General features: G+C 38.0%; 1 protein-coding gene across 2 annotated transcripts in view; it reads right to left on the reverse strand.

Moving 5' to 3' along the window:
* Nucleotides 1-21,152, reverse strand: part of GK5 (glycerol kinase 5) — a 67,835-nt gene that overhangs the window by 36,326 nt on the left and 10,357 nt on the right. For both annotated transcript variants that reach the window (XM_019024024.4, XM_055383144.2), the window contains exons 3-5: nt 19,387-19,462; nt 10,909-11,002; nt 4,959-5,090 (exon numbers count right to left, since the gene is read on the reverse strand). In XM_019024024.4, the coding sequence (XP_018879569.1) occupies nt 4,959-5,090; nt 10,909-11,002; nt 19,387-19,462 (302 nt within the window). The remainder of the gene's footprint in view (nt 1-4,958; nt 5,091-10,908; nt 11,003-19,386; nt 19,463-21,152) is intronic.

The following is a 21,152-nucleotide window of genomic DNA, read 5'->3' on the forward strand; positions in this document are numbered from 1 at the left end:
GTTCAAGTGATTCTCCTGCCTCAGCCTCCCGCGTAGCTGGGATTACAGGAGTCCACCACCATGCCTGGCTAATTTTTGTATTTTTAGTAGAGACGGGGTTTTACCATGTTGGCCAGGCTGGTCTCCAAATCCTGATCTCAGGTGATCCACCCTCATCGGCCTCCCAAAGTGCTGGGATTACAGGCATGAGCCACTGCGTCCAGCCGAAATTGTTTTCTTAATTTCACTTTCTAGTTGTTCATTGCTAGTATATAGAAACACGATTAATTTTTAGCTGTGTGCGGCGGGTCACACCTGTAATCCCAGCACTTTGGAAGGCTGGGGTGGGAAGATTACTTGAGCTCAGGAGTTCAAGAGCAGCTAGGACAAAATAGTGAGACCTTGTTTCTACAAAAAATTTAAAAATTAACTGGGGCCAGGCACGGTGACTCACACCTATAATCCCAGCACTTTGGGAGGTCGAGGTGGGCAGATCACTTAATGTCAGGAGTTCGAGACCAGCCTGGCCAACATGGCGAAACCCCGTCTCTACTAAAAATACAAAAGTTAGCTGGGCGTTGTGGCGCATGCCTGTAGTCCCAGCTACTTGGGAGGCTGAGGCAGGAGAATCGCTTGAGCCTGGGAGGCAGAGGTTGCAGTAAGCCAAGATCATGCCACCGCACTCCCGACTGGATGACAGAGTAAGACTCCATCTCAAAAAAAAAAAAAAAATTAACTGGGCATGGTGGTGTGCGCCTGTAGTCCCAGCTACTCCGGAGGCTGAAGTAAGAGGATCTCTTGAGCCTGGAGGTTGAGACTACAGTGAGCTGCGATCGTGCCACTGTACTCAAGCCTGGGTGACAGACTCTGTGTCAAAAAAGAATTTTTTTTTTTTTTTTGTATATTGATCTTATACCCTCCGACCTTACTAAACTCATTTATAATATTAGTCCTGATTTTTTTAGGAAATTCCTTAGGATTTTCAATATACAAGATCATGTCATCTGCATCATAGAGATAGTTTTACTCCTTCCTTTCCAATCTAGTTGACTTTTATTACATTGTCATGCTCCACTGCCCTGGCTTAGAACCTCTCATACAATGTTAATTAGAAGTGGCGAGAGTGGACATGTTTGTCTTGTTCCCGAACTTAGGAGAAAAACATTCAGTCTTCAACTATTAAGTATGGTGTCGGCTGTGGGTTTTTCAAAGATCAGGTTGAAGGAGTTTCCTTCTATTCCTAGTACGTTGAGCATTTTATAATGAAGAGGGGCTAGATATTGTCAAATGCTTTTTTCTATATCTACTGACATGATCATGTGTTTTTTTGTCCTTTATTCTATTAATATGGTGTATATTAATTTTCTATTTTTTTACATTTACCAGTTTTTATAAAAGATCCATATTAATTGATTTTTGAATGCTAAACCAATCCTGTATTCTTGGGATAAATCCCACTTAGTCATGATATATAATCCTTTTTATATGTTGCTGGATTTGACTTGCTAATATTTTGTTGAAGTTTTGTGTGTGTATGTGGTTTCTTTCCAGAGACAGGGTCTTGCTCTGTCATCCAGGCTGGACTGCAGTGGTGGTGTGATCCTAGATCATTGCTGTCTCAAACTCCTGGGCTCAAGCAATCCTCCCACCCCAGTCTCCCAAGTAGCTGGGACTACAGGTGTGTACTACTATACCCAGCTAATTTTTTAATTTTTAATTTTTTTGGAGAGATGGTGTCTTGCTATATTGCCCAGGCTGGTCTTGAACTCCTGGGCTCAAGCAATCCTCTTGCCTTAGACTCCCAAAGTGCTAGGATTACAGGCATGAGCCACCACACCCAGCCTTGTTGAGGATTTTTGCATTTGTATTCATAAGGAATATTGGTCTATCAGTTTCTTTTCTCTTGATGTCTTTGATCTGGTTATCAGGGCATACTGGCCTAAAAGAAAGAGCTGGGAAGTAAGTATCTCTCACTCCAATAATGGAAGTATAATCCACTATTGATAGTGGGGTATTAAAGTCTCCAACTATTACTATTCAATTGTCTATTTTCCCCTTCTATTTTTTGGAAGAATTTGTGAAAGGATTGTGTTAATTCTGCTTTAAACTTTTGGTAGAATTCACTAGTAAAGCCATCTGGCTCTGGGCTTTTCTAGGTGAGAATTTATTATTTATTACTTCAGTCTCTTTACTTGTTATAGATTTATTCAGATTATTTATTTCTCCTTGAGTTATTTCCAGTAGTTTGTGTATTTCTAGGAAATTTTTCATTTTATCTTGGTTATCTAATTTGTTGGCATGCACTTGTTCATGGTATTGCCTATTAATCCTTTTTATTTCTGTGAGGTCAGTATTAATATCCATAATTTCATAAAATTCATAATTTTAGTTATTTGGGTTTTCTCTCGTCTTTGTCAGTTTAGCTAATCTTTTCGAAGAAGCAACCTTCAGTTTTATTGATTTTCTTCGCTGTTTTTCTATTCTCTATTGTATTAATTTTGTTCTAATTCCATTATTTCTTTCCTTCTGCTTGTTTTGGACTTAGTTTGCTCATCTTTTTCCATGTCGTAAGGTAGAATGGTAGATTATTGACTTGATATTTTGTTTCTTTTTAAATATACTCTTCTACATGTAATATCATCTTGCTATAAATTTCCTTCTAAGTACTTTATCTGCATCTCATAAGTTTTGGTATGTTGTATCTTATTTTCATTCATCTCAAAGTATTTCTTAATTTCTCTTATGATTTCTTCTTGGACCCATTGGTTATTTTTAAGTGTGCTGTTTAATCTTCATATATTTTTGAACTTCCCAAGTTTTTTCTGTTACTTTTAATTCGAAGCCTTTATGGTCAGACAACAGACTTCATATGATTTCAACCCCTTTAAATTTATTGAGGCTTATAGTATGGCCTAGTCTATGATCTATCCTGGAGAAAATTCCATGTACACTTCAGGAGAATGTATATTCTGTTCTTCGGTAGAGTTTTCTATAAATGTCTGTTAGGTCTAGTTAGTTGTTACTGTTAATCAAATTTTCTACTTCCTTGTTAATCTTCTGTCTAGTTATTCTATCCAATATTGAAAGTGAGGGTCAAGCACGGTGGCTCTCACCTGTAATCCCAGCACTTTGGGAGGCCAAGGCAGGTGGATCACGAGGTCAGGAGATCAAGACCATCCTGGCCAATACAGTGAAACCCCACCTCTACTAAACATACAAAAAATTAGCCAGGTGTGGTGGCGGGTGCCTGTAGTCCCAGCTACTCGGGAGGCTGAGGCAGGAGAATGATGTGAATCTGGGAGCTGGAGCTCGCAGTGAGCCGAGATCACGCCACTGCACTCCAGCCTGGGAGACAGAGTGAGACTCCGTCTCAAAAAAAAGAGAAAAAAAAAAAGAAAGTGGGGTACTGAAGTCTCCAACTATCACTGCTCGACTTTCTATTTTTCCCTTCAATTCTGTCCATTTTTGCTTCATGTATTGTGGACCTCTGTTATTAGGTGTTTATAACTGTTATATATTTACGATGAATTGACCATCTTATCATTATAAAATTCCCTTCTTATCTCTAGTAACATGTTTTTGTTTTAAAGTCTATACTGTCTGATGTTAATATAACCACTCCAGCTTCTTACAGTGACTGTTTACATGACATATCTTTTCCACTCACTTAGTTTTAACCTCTTTATATTTTCTAAATCTTAAGTGTGTCCTTTATAGACAACATATAGTTAGATCTTGTTTTTTTATCCAGTCTATAATCACACTCAGATATTCTTACTTACCAACTAGGATGGCTAAAATATAGACTAATGACGTCAATTATGATAGTAAATGAAATAAAAAGTCCTCTGATCACATACTGATAGAGTGTGTGTAAATTGTTATTATCACTTTGCAAAAGTGTTTTGACATTATCCTTTAAAGATAAAGATAAATGGCTGGGCATGGTGGTTCATGCTTGTAATCCCAGCACTTTGGGAGGCTGAGGCAGGCAGATCACGAGGTCAGGAGTTCAAGACCAGCCTGGACAACATGGTGAAACCCCATCTCTACTAAAAATACAAAAACTAGCTGGGCATGGTGGCGTGCGCCTGTAATCCCAGCTACTCAGGAGGCTGAGGCAGGAGAATCGCTTGAACCTGGGAGGCAGAGGTTACAGTGAGCCGAGATCGCACATTGCACTCCAGCCTGAGTGACAGGGTGAGACTCTGTCTCAAAAAAAAAAAAAAAAAAGGTGAAGATACATATACACATTCATGCCCTAAAAATTCCATTCCTATGTATAGACATAGCAATTACATGTACACCAAGAGACGCATTATTCATAACAGCTAAAAACAGGAAATAACCCAAATGTACATGAATAGAATAGACAATAAACTATGGTAAAATCATACACTGAACAGCAAATAGCAATGAAAATATAAGCAAATTAATTTACACACAACATTGCTATATGTCAAAAACATAATGTTGAGCAAAAGGGGTCTGATACAAAAGAATTCCACTGATATAAATCAAAGATATGGCTGGGCATGGTGGCTCACGCCTGTAATCCCAGCACTTTGGGAGGCTGAGGCAGATGGATCACCTGAGGTCAGGAGTGTGTGACCAGCCTGGCCAACATGGTGAAACCTCATCTCTACTAAAAATACAAAAAATTAGCCAGGTGTGGTGGCGGGCACCTGTAATCCCAGCTACTCGGGAGGCTGTGGCAGGAGAATCACTTGAACCTGGGAGCCGGAGATTGCAGTGAGCCAAGATTGTGCCATTGCACATCAGCCTGAGCAACAAGAGCAAAAGTCTGTCTCAAAAAGAAAAGCAAAACAAACAAAACAAGATGCCACTTTGTCTTCCATTCCAATATGTGGTAGACACTTAATTTTCCCTCAAATAATCAAATTACTATCTTTATTCCTTTAATTATTTCTTCCCCATAGTCTTTATATGGTTTCCACATACACACAGTATTTTCTTACCTCAGTCAGGTTCTGTAAAATCCAGACCAATCTCAAAGAAGTCTGCTGGGTTGTGAAAGTGAACAAACTGGCTGTAAAAAGTCGTTTACTTCTAGTGAAAAAGTGAAGCACTCGGCAAGAACTGTGAAATATCTATATTTTAAAAAACATATTTTAGGAAAATGCATTTAATAGTGTTTAAAATTTCCACATCAATTCTATATACATGCAAACAAACCCAATAACAAGTCATTTAACTACTTGTAATAGTGTTTTCTGCACTTAAGAAAATAAAAAACAGCAATATTATCCTAAATGGGCAGTTTGTATTCTAACATATGAAATGCAACACATCTACTTTGAATTATTTTAGCAAATACCAGATGCTCAGGTACTTATTATAAACTTTTTTTTAAAAAAACAACTATATTTTTACCTCTCTACCTATTTTTAACTATGATAGTTAAGGGAGAGAATCTAGGAAGGAGGCTATATTTGTAGTATTCTTATTTCAGTGGGATATGTACATTTTAAGTTTATTGCAGGCCTCCCAGATAAATCTATACTATTTAGTAGAATAGCATTAATTCACTACTATTCCAATAGTAATAACATCTATATAAAGTTATCAGCTAATCTTTGATTTTGAAGACTCATAGTTCAAATATTTTCACATTAATCATAATCTTATATCTTAGCTTCAAGCTGCCTCTATGAATCAAAGACCTGAGAACTCTTAATACTAGACAATGAAGGATGAGCTCTTATTAGCTTTTTGCTTTCCTACTAGAAATTAAGTTCGCACTAACACAGACAGAAATTTCCCTATACATTAAGTACTTAAAATCTGGTTGTATGATTTTATTTAATACTACCTATACTTATCTAATGATCAAAGATAAGACATAAGCAAAGTCTTTAATTTACAAAAAGCCTTAGGTATACAGAAAACAAGCTTTGAGTTTTAAGGTCTTTAAGACATACTGGGAAAAAAAAAAAAACCCTATCCTGCCACACACTACAGGGATGTAGATGGACACTTCAACTTGTAAAACTGATGTTTTACAAAACACTTATGAAGTATTGCCCACTTCTTGTTGAACTTACCCACTTTTGTTAATCCTACCTCACTCCCTAAAATAAATTTAAAGATGTTGGTTTATTTGTGAAAAATAGTAATATAAATTTTTTTCTTTCATGTTTAATTGATAACACATCAATTAATAAAATTTGTAGACTCAGTTCTTTCAGTCTAGTCCTTTTAACTTCCTTCTCATCTTATTCAGTGCTCACATCTTCTTTATTTCTATATATATATATATATATATATATACACACGCACACACACACACACACACACAAACACATACACACACATACATATGGTTTTTGGTTTTTTGTTTTTTTTTGAGACAGAGTCTCACTCTGTTCCCCAGGCTTACATTTTTTTGCTTAGAGTGCTGGAGTGCAATGGCGCAATCTCAGTGCAATGCAACCTCTGCCTCCGAGGTTCAAGCAATTCTCCTCCCTTAGCCTCCAAGTAGCTGGGATTACAGATGTGGACCACCACGCCTGGCTAATTTTTGTACTTTTAGTAGAGATGGGGTTTCACCATGTTGGCCAGGCTGGTCTCGAACTCCTGACTTCAGGTGATCCGCCCACCTTGGCCTCCCAAAGTGCTGGGATTACAGGCGTGAACCACTGCACCCTATCATTTCTTTATATTTTACATGGCATATAGATTTTTCACATTATTTATTAAAACATAAGACTTTTTAAAAGTATTTAAAGTGACCACCCATAAGCCTTCTTCTGATTTGTTATAAGAAATAATTTAAACTAAAATGAGCAATTCTTCTTTATATACCCTACACTATTCTCATAAAAAATTAGATTTAGGACACTTCTGAGATCTTCTGTTAAAATGTAGATACCTCAGGATGGGTGGTGAGGTCATACAAAAATATTACGAGCTCTAATACCTGCACTTTTAGACAACATATAAACAATTATATGTTCATATATCTCATTCATATATCTAATGAGTATTTACTGAGTAACTTATAGCATACCAAGGACTGTTGCTAGGCCTTGTAAAAACAAATTGAACAATATGGGCAGAATCCTTGTCTTTTTAACATTTACATTTTAGTGAGAAGACAAATAAGCAATCAAGTCAATAAATAAGATGATTTAAGAAGACAGACTGTAAAATGAATCATTATTTAACATGCTACTAAGAAATGCATCCTGATTTCAGAGATGTTAAAATATAACTTATACATTGCTGATGGGAAAGTAAATGGTATAGTCACTCTTGAAAACAGTTTGGCAGATCCTTACAAAAGAAAACATGCAATTACCATATGACCTTGAGGTTTTTATCCCAGAGAAATGAAAAATTACATTCACAGAAAATTCTATACAAAGAACGTTCATAAAAGCTTTATTTGTAATAGCCAAAAACTGGAATCAGCACAGATGTCCTTCAACAAGTGAATGGTTAAATAAACTGTGATACAGCTGTACTATTGAATACAACTCAGCAATAGAAAGGAATAAACTACTGATACAGGCAACAACTTGAATGAATCTCCAGGGAATTATACTAAGTGAAAAAAGCAAATCCCAAAAGGTTATATATTTAAAAGTATAATCCTATGTATATAACATTTTTCAAATTAGAATATTTTTTAAATGGAGGACAGATTAGTGGTTGCCAGGAGCTAGGAATGAGACAGGGTAGGGAGGTGTATAGGAGAGTGCTAGATATAGTTACAGAAGAACAACACAAGAGATCTTTGTAGTGATGGAACTCTTCAGTATCTTGCATATGCTCCTGGATACATGAACCTACAGATAGGAAAAAATTGTATAGAACTTATATACATACACATACACACACACACACACACACACACACACACACACACACACACAGACAAATATAAAGTAAAACTGGGGAAATCCTAATAAAATTTATGGATTGTATTAATGTCAATGTCCTGGTTGTGATGTTATACTATAGTTTTTCAAAATTTTACCATTGGGAGAAAGTGCAAAGAGTCTAAGGGATCTTTGTACTGTTTCTTGCAACTGCATGTGAATCTATAATTATTTCCATTTAATTTTCAGTTTAAAAAATGTGTATCTAAGAATCTTTGAAATTTAGTAAGTACAATGAAGGAAACAAAGGGCAACATAAGAGATTGAGGGCAAGGGGGTTCCTTTAAGTAGGGTGGCAGGGAAGGGCTCCCAGATGTGCTACATGAGGTCGACCCTAAAAAGATGAGAAGGATCCAGCCATGATGGCAGAGAGACCCCGTGTGTGTACAATGGCCTTGAGGTAAGAAAGGGCTTGAGTGCTACAAGAACAAAAACAGGCTGAAAAAGATGGAGTTGCTAATCTTTAGCAACCTCAGGGAGAAAGAGGTCTAGGAGGTGGTCAGAAGTGTAGAAAGAGCCAAAGCTTGGTAAGGAGTTGGGATTTTATGCTAAGAGCAAAGAGAAGAAAGCCTTAGCAATCATCAGGCAAGAATAAGAACAAAAAAGTAAGAGGAAGACCGGGCATCTGGGGAGACTGGAGGAAAGCAACAGTAGCAAGAGATTGCAAACACACCTCAATTACTTCACCATTTTGCTTCAGACTAGCCTTAGCCAAACTAATGACATTGGTGCCAGTTCTGGCAAAAACACTCTAAACATTTCCAAGGGCCACAATCAAACCATTAGCAACTGGAAAGGGATGATTGCAAAGTGGGGCTCCTTCACTGCCAGGACAGGCCCTAGAATTATGTGTGCTAAACTGTGAAAGCCTGTGTTTGTGTACATTTTTTTGCTAAGAGAACCAAAACTTTGATCATGTGCATGTTCCATATCAAGTAGACAAAAGTGCTTTAAATGCTCAATTTTGTGCTTGAGGTCACAGTTCTGCATTATGATTGGAAATTTGAGGCTAGGCATGGTGGTTCATACCTGTAATACCAGCATTTTGGGAGGCTGAGGTGGGCGGATCAAGTGAGGCCAGGAGTTCAAGACCAACCTGACCAACATGATGAAACCCTGTCTCTACTAAAAACACAAAAATTAGCCAGGCTTGGCAGCATGCGCCTGTAATCCCAGCTACCCAGGAGGCTGAGGAAGGAGAATTGCTTGAACTCAGGAGGTGGAGGTTGTGACAAAGGGAGACTCCATCTCAAAACAAACAAACAAAAAAAGATTTGAAATATGAGACATATTACGGAAGTAAATGTTTTCAAATCACAATTTTTCTTTTCAAATCACAATTTTTTTCAAAGCAATAAAAGTGTTAAACACCTCAATGACCAACTTAAAGAACGTTTGATGAACTATTAAAAACTAAAATTATATATTAAGGTATAAAATTATAGATTATAAATTGCATAATTTAAAATTATACAATTGAGAGTTCATGACATTTCCTTCTAACCACTTTTACTCCCTTAATTACTGTGTCCTTCTTGTTAACAGCACCTCTCACAAGTTATTGCAGCAAGGTACATTTTTCTATATTAAACTATCAAAAAGGAAAATCAATTCAGGTGAGATTATGGCAAAATTGTTTCACTCATGCATTGCTGTTATATTCTATAATATATTCACATTTGTTTTCATATTAAATTAATATCATCAAATACTTATCAAGTAAAACTGATGCTGTAGACAGTCCCCTGGGCACCATCTGATACTAGTACACTAGCAGAGAAGGCATTTAACTGTGAGGCATTATAGGTATTAAAATAATTAATATGGGCCAGGCGCGGTGACTCAGGCCTGTAATCCCAGCACTTTGGGAGGCCAAGGCAGGTGGATCATCAAGTCAGGAGATCAAGACCATCCTGACTAACACGGTGAAACCCCGTCTCTATTAAAAATAGAAAAAATTAGCTGGGTGTGGTGGCATATGCTTGTAGTCCCAGCTACTTGGGAGGCTGAGGCAGGAGAATCACGTGAACCCAGGAGGCAGAGGTTGCAGTGAGCTGAGATCGCACCACTGCACTCCAGCTTGGGCGATAGAGCAAGACTCCATCTCAAAAAATAATAATAATAAAATAAAATAATTAATATGGAATATTGATTATGACATAAAATACTGTAGGTCTGACACCACTCGAGGAGCTGGAAAACTGTTTTACCCTTTGACTCGGGAATCTCACACTCAGGAGTGAGGGCAATTTGAGACAAATAACAGAAGAACAGCTGACTTCATGATGTTGCTATTGTCACTGTCACCATCATCATTGTCATTTACTGATGCCTACTATGTATCAGGCATAATTTGGTATTGTTGGCTTTGAGACAGGATCTCACTGTGTCACCCAGACAGAGTGCCCTGGAGTGCAGTGGCAATCACTGCAGCCTCGAACTCCTGGGCTCAAACAATCCTCTCACCTCAGCCTACCAAGTAGCAGGGACTAGGGGTCCACACCACCATGTTCAGCTAATTTTGCATTATTTGTAGAGATGAGGTCTTACCATGTTGCCCAAGCTGGTCTTGAACTTCTGGCCTCAAGCAATCCCCCTGCCTCAGCCTTCCAAAGTGTTGAGATTACAGGCGCGAGCCATCACGCCTGTAATGATAAAAGCTTGTAACAGTCTGCTAGTTATCTATAATATCTCAATATCCATCCTGAGCTTTTATAAAAGATGAAATTTGGGCATTTCATTCATCTAGTCTGTATCTTTTCCATTTCTCAAGGACAGAAACACAAATTCTCACTAACATGTGAAACTCTGGTCCACCACAAACCTCCTTAGAACTTCCTGAGGTGCAAGTACTGAAGTCTACCACATACGCCTTTGATTGACTATTATTAAACTTCACTGGAATGGGGAGTGTGTGCATATGTCTTCTTAATGTCCTAAAACAAAATAGGTAGGAAATAATACAATTAAGGGACATTTACAGAAAAAAAACAATAATATCCAAATCACACATGAAAAAGATTACCTTCATAAGAAGAGAATTATTCCAAGATTTTACAAGTTCAACAGCTCTTAAGTCTTGCCAACTTATAAAGTTGTGAAAATGATTTCCTGTTTTCCTAGAAAGAATAAAACAGTATTTTGAGACCCAGCATAAATCAGAGACTATGTTAAAGATGTGCCATAAGAGAAAACAAAATTAGAGGCCATACTGTAATTGCAAAGTATAATTTAGTTACATGTGCCTTTCTGAATGATTTCTTCTTGATTTTATAAGTTGAACACACTGCACAACAATTATGTGACATATAGTATGAAATGTATATACTTCCAAAACCAAAACTAACTAAGGAAAAGGCCTTTGAAGACCTGCTCTACACACTTTAAAAGCAGATTTTTTAAAAGCCAATGCTTTTCCCCTTTACTGCACTTGTCCTGATACACGTAATCCAACAAAAACCTCCTGACCTACAGAAGAGCTGAAATATTGCCTGAGCCTAGTTCTACATCTGTTAACTTTAGGATTGGCTTAGCCATTGGCAACCTAACATGCTTACCAAAATCTCTCCAATAAATAGAAATTCAACAAACCTTGGGTCAATACTACAATAAAAGTACAGAGCTAAGAAATACAGAAGTAAAAAAAAAAATCCTTTTTCCTTTGCGGCTCCCGCAAATCAACCACTGGCATCTACTAATCAACATCCAAGTCAAGCTTGCTTTCTACCCCAACTCCAGGCCTCCTCCTGTGAGACTTGAACCATGTTCAATTGCTAAGATTCATTCTCTACTCTACTTAAGCATTCCACACCCATGGTCATATCCTCACCTTTACATGGTCTACCACTCAAAGTCTAATGCTCCAATATTAGTCAGCACATAGGAAGAAAAGTTTTCAGTTTTCTCAATCTTACTCCTTAAATACCTGGCCTTCCAACTCACTGCAACCTTTAATCCCTCAAACATTCCCTTTTCTTCCGACCAACCACTCCTAACTTTGGTTACTTTCCCAGATCTCATGGTCTATTACTTTAATAGCTTGCCATTGCACTCTCTAATACTTAACTTAAAAAAAAATTGTGGCAAAATATACATAATATGAGGTTTACCATTTTACCTATTTCACGTGTACAATTCAGTGGCAGTAAGTACATTCACAACGTTGTGCGACCATCACCACTGTTTTTAAAACTCTCATCACCCCAAACAGAAGCTCTGTAACAATTAGGAAATCATTCCCCATTCCTTCCTCACCCCATCCCTCATAGCCCCTATTCTGTTTTCAGTGTCTATACATTTGCCTATTCCAGGTATATCATATATAAGTAGAATTATACAATATTTGTTCTTTCATATTTGGCTTACTTCACATAGTATAATATAATTTAGCTTTCTAGATTGATCCATGTTGTAGCATGTATCAGAAATGTATTCTGTTTTATTGCTGAACAATATTTCACTGTATTTATATACTACATACCATTTATCAATTCATCTGTTGGTACACACTTGGGTTGTTTGTACTCTTTGGCTATCGTGATTACTGCTGCTTTAATATTGTTGTGAAGTATCTGTTTGAGTCTTTGTTTTCAATTTTTTTAGGTATATACCTAGAAGTGGAACTGCTGGGTCATATAGTAATTCTATGTTTAACTTTTTGAGGAACTGGCAAACTGTTTTCCACAGTCGTTGCACCATTTTACATTTCTACCAGTAATGTATGAGGGTTCCAATTTTTCCAAATCCTCACCAACACTTGTTATCTTCCTTTTTTTAAATTATCACCATTCTAGTGGGTGTGAAGTGGTATCTCATTATGGTTTTAATTTGCAATTCCCTAATTACTAATGACATTGAGCATCTTTGTGTGTGCTTATTGACCATCTGTGTATTACTCAAGTCCTTTGTCCATTTATGAACTGCGTTGTTGCTTTCTTGTTGTTGAATTGTAGGAATTCTTTACATGTTCTAGATATTAATCCCTTACTAGGGATTAGGGATTAATATGTTACATGCTTCGAGGTTACAATTTGCAAATATTTTCTCCCATTCCATGAGTTGTTTTAGACAGTATCTCTGAGGGATTATCTAATCTCAACCCCATTCAATGGGTAAAATCTTTGGGAGGATCCACTATCGTTAATTTTGTTCTGTGTATAATTTGTGCTATTGGTTTATTGTTCACGTGTAAAATTGGAAAAATTATTCTTCAATCCAATCGTGATCAGCACCAAGCTACGATTGCTACGGTTCATTTAAATCAGAGAAAAGGGGGAGATGTAGGGAGACCCCCTGAAACTATGGCTACAGAATAAAAGATGAAATGCTCCTGATTATTGTAAATACAGAATTGCATGCAGGATTGTGTAAAGACAATGCCAGGTTGGACTGCCAGAACGAGCCAACAGCGGGTGATGTGCTTCCCCCTGCAGAGAGCCTATGAATGGACGTGCAGTCAGGGAGGTTTCACATCACCAAGATTCCTATCCCAGAAAAGCAGATGTTCATAGCTCTGGGAATGGAATGTGACCCTTGTGGAGAGCCTATAAACGGATGCATGAGGGGGGTGCCTGTCCATATGGATAAGATAGGGTTATAAACGCCCTCATCTTGCCACGGCTCTTCTAGGCCTCTTTAGGGTTAAGACATACTCCCTTCTGAGAATTTCTGGTCTAACTGGTTGTCTAGCTTCACGTCCTGTTTCCATGGATTGTTTCTAACCAGCTTTTGTTGCAACTGTTACTGCTGATCAATATCTTGCTAATCACAGGTTATGGAAAGATTGTGTTTCTGTTTTAAGGCTCTGTTAGAAATTACTGATGCACACACTATATTGTAAATTCTTATCTCTGTATACTGTACTTCTACATACAAATGTTATGTTAAAGAATTACTTCATACCCATGTGACCATCTCACCTCATAATCAAATGACCCTAAATCTCTCACTAACCTACCCCCACCCTCACTAAACTTAATAATAAATGCTGGTATATCCAGTGCATTGTTGGCACCGCGGGACCAGAAGGCAGTGACCCCCCTGGACCCAGCTTTCACTATCTTGTGTGTATCTATTATTTCTCAACCTGCTGATCCACCTAGGAAAAAAGAGAGAGCCCCGTTGCATTGCGGGCTGCTGGCCAGATTACACAATATTCACTCTGTTGATAGGGTCCTGTTTTTCACCTTTATTAATGGAAATCGCAACATTTGCCTAGATCATGAGCATGTTACTTCTTTTCCCTTTAGAGATCCAAATGGTCACCATTATCATGAGTGCAAATCAGAGGAGTGATTTCCTATTGTTTTAGTCCTCAATCTTGGATGAAATTACAAATCAAACCTACCAAGATGCACACCTTCCACGTTACATGCTGCAGGTGGTTTTCTGAAGCCTAACTGCATATTAGATATCAATGACTAAATTTTTTCAGACATTTTTTAAATGCAAATTGCACATTACGTCAAATTAATTTTAACATAGCTTACTTATTATTTACAATTAAATTTAGGGTAATTTTTCTACTTTGGAGAGTTCCAATAGTTAAGAAAATTGAAAAATTAGTCATCATAAACAAATGAAAAAATAAATGTCCTTTGATATATAAAGTCCAATTTATCTATTTTTTATTTTGTTAACTGCTTTTGATGTCATTTAAGGAATCATTGCCAAATCCAAAGTCATGATGATGTTCTCCTGTTTTCTTCTAAGAGTTTTTAGTTTATAGTTTAAGCTTTTAAATTTAGGTCTTTGATGCATTTTGGGATTCATTTTTGTATATGCTATTAGGTAAGGGTCCAATTTAATTCTTTTGCATGTGAATGTTCAGTTTTCCCAGCACCATCTGTTGAAAAAACTATTCTTGTTCTGCTGGCTGGTCTTAGCACCTTTGTCAAAGATCAGATTGTGTTTGATAAAGATAAAATCTATTGATATATAATTCTTCAGAGCCATTCTACAACAGCACATACTTATACACTTAAATCTGATGTTCAATCACTGGTTTCAGCAAAAATTTATAAGCCAATTTGTACCAGGAGTTGGGTACACAGCTATGAACAGAGACACACAGCACTTTTGCCCTGATGACTGTACTTTCTACCAGGGAATTTAAACAAATAATCAATTACTCAGTTGCTCACTTACAGCTGGAATATGCCGTATAAAGGATAAATAGAGGCCGGGCGTGGTGGCTCACGCCTGTAATCCCAGCACTTTAGGAGGCCGAGGAGGGCGGATCACGAGGTCAGGAGATCGAGACCATCCTGGCTAACATGGTGAAACCCCGTCTCTACTAAAAATACAAAAAATTAGCCGAGCGCGGTGGCGGGCATCTGTAGTCCCAGCTCCTCGGGAGGCTGAGGCAGGAGAATGGCTTGAACTCAGGAGGCAGAGCTTGCAGTGAGCCGAGATAGCACCACTGCACTCCAGCCTGGGCAAAAGAGGGAGACTCCGCCTCAAAAAAAAAAAAAATGGATAAATAGAGGTGCCATGAGAGTATTTAACAGATGGCCCGTGTGGTGGTCAGTGAAGGCTTGAGAAATGACAATGGATCTCAGCTCTGAAGGATAAGAAGGAATCAGAAGTATGAACATTCCCAACAAAATGTGCTATATGTTCAAAGGTCCTAGAGCAAGATGAAGCATGTCTTAGAGAAACTGAATGGCTAGTGTGGCTGAAAAGCAGTGAGGGGGAGAGACAAAATCACAAGATGAAAGTGGCATCATTAATTTATAACATAGAACAAGACAATCTAGAATACTGATTTTTCAAGTAATAGCATATATTCCAATATTCATTCAGCACTGACTTGGGTTTATTTTATCTCTATCAACAAAAAAAGGAAAAATGAAGGAAAAGTGTAAATGGCAATGTTGTAAATTAATTGTCTTAAACCCTTCTAACACTTTACACCATTCTGTGGCTCTTAATATATTTTAAGTCATAAGTATTTGGTAAGACTCATTAATGTAAGTATCAAATACTACAATAAAAATCTATTTTGTGCAATGGGAATATAGAGTAATTTGTGTACCTATATAATGAGATTGTAAATTAGGGCTGGTATTCTTATTCATCTGTACACGCAGTGCAGCCCCCAGCACGGTGCATTACTCCCTGTGAGCCCTCAAACAGTTATGAGTGAATCCAGGCTGCCATGACTCACAGTTTGTGTTGCTAATTGGCACACACCCTGATCTGAAGTTAGCTGGCAGAAATCTCCCAAGAGACATTGACTAAAGAAACAAAACAGCTCGTGATTTTTTTTTTTTAGAACAAAAGGAATTTAAAAGAACCAAAATGGAAGTGTTATCAGTTAGAGTTATTTTAGAAAGCAGGCTAAACACACCACTTTTTGAATATATTGGAAAAAAAGCTTAACCTGAAGAACATGAAGAAAGCTCAAAGACTGAAAAAAGTTCGTAAGTTTCCTGGTCCCTAACAGGGGGATGGGGGAGAGATAGGGAGAAAAACAAAAAGAAAGTTCAAAGTTTTAGACCTCCTGACAGCAACTGTGAGGAAAATAATGTTTCTACGGCCATGAGGACAGAAATGCACCATAGATGCAGGAGGAAAAAAACAACAAGCTGGGAGGAGGAGCTGCCGGCCAGGACTGGAACGAACAATAGGTTTTTCCACAGGATCTAGTCTGTCTCTCCTTTTCTCTCACAAATGAACAATTAGTGCTTCTGGCTGTCCCTGTGCTGTGCCCATCTGTGTTGTGTCCCGGCTGTTTGCTAGGGCTCTGTGGAATCTGTCAGCATCATACACCACATTGGCTCCCTGGGGCCCAATGAGCAGAATAGGCTCTGCTCCATTATTTTAATGTAAAAGAAGCACAAAGGCTTTCAGTCTTTTTTCAAAAAATATCCACTATTTCAGTTTCTACAAGCAAAGAATGTTCCCAAAACTCATGAAAGAATACAAACATTTCAAAAAAGAAAAAAGGACAGCCAAGATAAAAAACTCACAATGAATTGCTTTAGGAAGAAGTCTTATCCCTCTACAACACCACCACCACCAGTAAGGAAAGTGAACTGTCTTGAAATCTAACTCTTCTATTCCTTCTAATGGTGATGTATAGTCCTAGCATCAGACAAAAACTCTGCTTCCTAATATTCTGACCTTACTGTCATGAGTGATACGGTAGCCAGGTCCTGATGAAAGCAATCACTGGGGCCAATGGCCAAGTGAATGTACACATCCAATCAGTTCTTTCCCTGAGAATACTCCTCCCTCCACTTTCATCCATCCACTTCCCAGATTAGCGTCAGTCCTGCTTTGCTGGCTTTTTCTTCCCTGACTCACTTTAAATTTGGTGGGAGCGGGGACCCACAGTCCAAATCCTTAGCTTGCTTTTCTTTTCTCCACATAAGCTCTACCAGAGAACACACCTATTTTTTGAGACTTCATCTACACCAATGGTTCCAAATTGGGGATGTCCCCAGGAGATGTTTAGTAATGTTTTGAGACATTTGTGGTTGGTACAAATGGTGGTGAGGTGGGCTGGGGTGCTACTGACATCTAGTGGGTAGAGGCCAGGGATGCTGCTAAACAGCTGCAACACCACAGGACAGTCCCCATGACAACGAATTATTCAGCTCAAAATGTCAACAGGGTCACTAAGATTAGATACCTTATCTGTACAGGTAAGTTTAATTCATTCACCCCTTCATCTGACAATATACTACTATTTAAGATTTATTTAAGATTTGCCATAACCAAGGCCAGTGCTGGGGAGTGGAGTAAGCACAGAGGAACTGCAGATGTAGGCATCAATCTGAGATGCAGCATGTCCTGAAAAAAAAGAGTACTGGGCCGAGCATGGTGGCTCACGCCTGTAATCCCAGCGCTTTGGGACGCCAAGGCAGGCAGATCACTTGAGGCTCAGAGTTCAAGACCAGCCTAGGCAACATGGTGAGACTCCATCTCTATAAAAATTTTAAAAATTAGCCAGCCATAGTGTGGTACACACCTATAGTCCTAGCTACTTGGGAGGCTGATGTGGGAGGATCCCTTGAGCCCAGGAGTTCGAGGCTGCAGTGAGCTAGGTAGCAAAGTGAAGACCAGCCTAGGTAGCAAAGTGAAGACCTCATCCCCCAAAAATGAAAATAAAAAGATCCTATCTGACGGAGATGTGCTATGCCTCAGTCCAAGTTAAACCAATGTTCTAGTCACCTCTGAGATATCTCCACATTCACACGTCCAAAACCAAACATTTTATCATTTTTCCTTCTACCTACTCTCACTACTACCCAGCCCATTCCTCCTTACATTCTCTATGATTTCTATCATACAGCCCAAACATCAAGGCCAGCAGTATTGGTAAATTCAAATTTCTTCTTCTTGCCCAATACTGAATTAGAAGCCAAGTCCTTGTGAATTCACCCTAATTATATTTTTCAGATTCATCTTTTCCCCCTCTGCTCATTTTTCTTTCCCACTGCCCAAGCTCAAGATGTCCTTTGGAGCCTAATGCTTTAACAAAAACACATTTTACAGTGGTGTGTGTGGGTACGTGGGCGGGGGGATTTGGGGGGAGGGAATGTGGGTGGGTGTTTAAACCAAGACACTGAGAAATACATGCTAGCTGGGGGAGGTGGCTGAGGTGGAAGAATTGCTTGAGCCAAGGAATTCGAGACCAGCTTGGCAATATGGTGAAACCCCGTCTCTACAAAAAATACAAAAAACTTAGCCAGGCATAGTGGAGTGCACTTGTAGTCCCAGCTACTCAGGAGGCTAAGGCGGGAGGATTACCTGAGCCTGGGAAGTTGAGGCTGCAGTGAGCTGTAATCATGCCACTACACTCCAGCCTGGGTAACAGAGTAAGACCCTGTCTCAGGAAAAAAGAAAAAGAAAAAGAAAGAAACATGTTGAAGGCAATATGGGGTTAGTATAAAGAACATATGCTTCTGAGTCAAAAAGACAATTTAGAATCTTGGCTCTATTTGCTCCCTGAGCAACCCTGAACAACTTATTTCTCTGTAAAAACAGATATGATGCCTAAATTATAGGTTTGTTGTAAGGATAATGGAACTTGGGACTGTCACAGATGTTTACTATACAGTAGCTATTACAATATTATAACTGTGTTTAGTGTATATATGCCTCATATGCTATAGACAAATATTAAATTTAGAGTAGACTGAAAATATAAACCATAGTACAGTACTGTGTTTCTGAAATTTGTGAGTTTCCTCTGACTCTCTTTAGGTATAATTTTTTAGATCTTTGATCTATGCTTGTTTGAAAAGCTAACTTACCCGAAAGAAAGAAATGGATAATTTTAATGACAGCTAAGTCTTTTTGTGGTATTATATAAGTCAAGCCCAAATGACATGCAGTGAGCATACAAGCCAGAAAGCAGGCACATTTCATCCCTCTTAACCAAACGAAACTATTCTCAATTCAGAAAGTTAAAACTCCCCAAAGAGATTTCATAACTGTGTACTCACTGTGGCATGAACCCAGCAGTAGGGTGCTTATCACAAAATGTACTTACTTGTTCCACGTAATAAAAGTTGCTCTCTGTGTTGAAATGCCAAGACCAACAATTTGATTCATCTGTATTCCTGCAGCTAAAAGTAAAGATGGATAAAACACATGTTTTAAAGCCAGTGATATTTTTCTTTATAATATTACAATATAGAAAAAGAAATCCAATATAATCTTTAAGAAAAATACCTGGGTTTAGCATTCTAACAAAACAACTGGAATTAATAAATAAAGCATTATTAAGATGATTCTGCAGCATTTATTTTTACTTGAAGAAAACAAAGGTTGTTTCTTGTTTTTTGTTTTCGTGTTTTTTGTTTTGAAACAAAGTGTCACTCTGTTGCCCAGGCTGCAGTGCAGTGGCACAATCTTGGCTCACTGCAATCTCTGCCTCCCGGGTTCAAGCAATTCTCCTGCCTCAGCCTCCCAAGTAGCTGGGATTATAGGTGTGCACCACCCTGCCTGGCTAATTTTTTGTATTTTTAGTAGAGACAGGGTTTTACCATGTTGGCCAGCCTGGTCTCAAACTCCTGCCCTCGGGTGATCCGCCCACCTTGGCCTCCCAAAGTGCTGGGATTACAGGTATGAGCCACTGTGCCCGGCCTTAAAGGTTGTTTCTGAATAACAAAGTAGCTTTGTTTTAGGTGTTGGGAAAAAAACAAATACTATTCAAAGTATGTCAGATTTATTTTTTCTTGGTAATAATAAGATTGGATCTTAATTTAAGCAATGATCAATCATAATAGAAGCTGGTTAATGACAATAAAGGAAAACTCTCAAGGAAAGTAGTATAATTATTGAAGCTGAGACCTTATTTTCAACACAAACTGATGCCAGGATGCAAACAAAAATATTGACTTTTTGGTCCAAATTTCTTAAAATATAGCAACTCGAGTATTTTTTGTGATATTCTTTAAAAATCTATTTATCACACTGGGAAAATCTGGGACAACTTCAATTTGAGCATTGAGGAAAACACATCAACCCCCATATAGTATTCCAAAGTTATTCAACCTGAATCTAACTGGGAGGAAACAATCAGAAAACCTCGAAATGAGGGACACTCTACTAAACTGGCTTGTACTTTCGAAAATTGCCAATGTCATAAGAATGTGCTGTAGGTGAAAGGAGCCTAAGCCGACTGACAGCTAAATGCAATGCCTCCTCTTTGGCTGGGTTCTAGATTGAAAAAAGAAGTTTTTCTGTTTTTTGTTTTCACTAAGACAAGAGCAAATACTGAAGACAGAGTATTAGAAAACAGTGCTGTGTTAATGTTGTACTTCCTGAGTGTTATAATTGCATTGTGGTTATAGGAGAAAATACTCCTTTCCTATGGTTCAGAAAGAAAAAAACAGTTTGCAGAAAATGGTAAATATTACAAAATATGTTTGAATCTACGAGAAAGATATACAAGAGTTTATTGTACTATTCTTGCAACTTTTGCATAGACTGAAATATTTCAAACCAAAAAGATGAGAAGAAGCAATTCAGCCAGAAAAATGAAGTAAAAGATCTTTCAGAATTCACATTTGCAAGTAATCTTTGCCATGTTCTCAAGCAAGGTGGCCATTTCAATGTTTTGAGATGTTGTCAATGTTTAAGAATGTTTCTAACATTCTTAAAGAACTAAGACTTAGACCATAGCTTTGGCCAGGAAAGCACTTTACGTCAAATGGCCAGAAAAAAAACAAATAAAAACTCATTTTACAAAAGAAATAACTCAGTTGTAAACCCATGAGAGTAGAAGCTATACACTGTAACTTCTGTTTATAA

Source organism: Gorilla gorilla, chromosome 2, assembly GCF_029281585.2.
Source record: "Gorilla gorilla gorilla isolate KB3781 chromosome 2, NHGRI_mGorGor1-v2.1_pri, whole genome shotgun sequence".
Taxonomy (NCBI): Eukaryota; Metazoa; Chordata; class Mammalia; order Primates; family Hominidae; genus Gorilla; species Gorilla gorilla.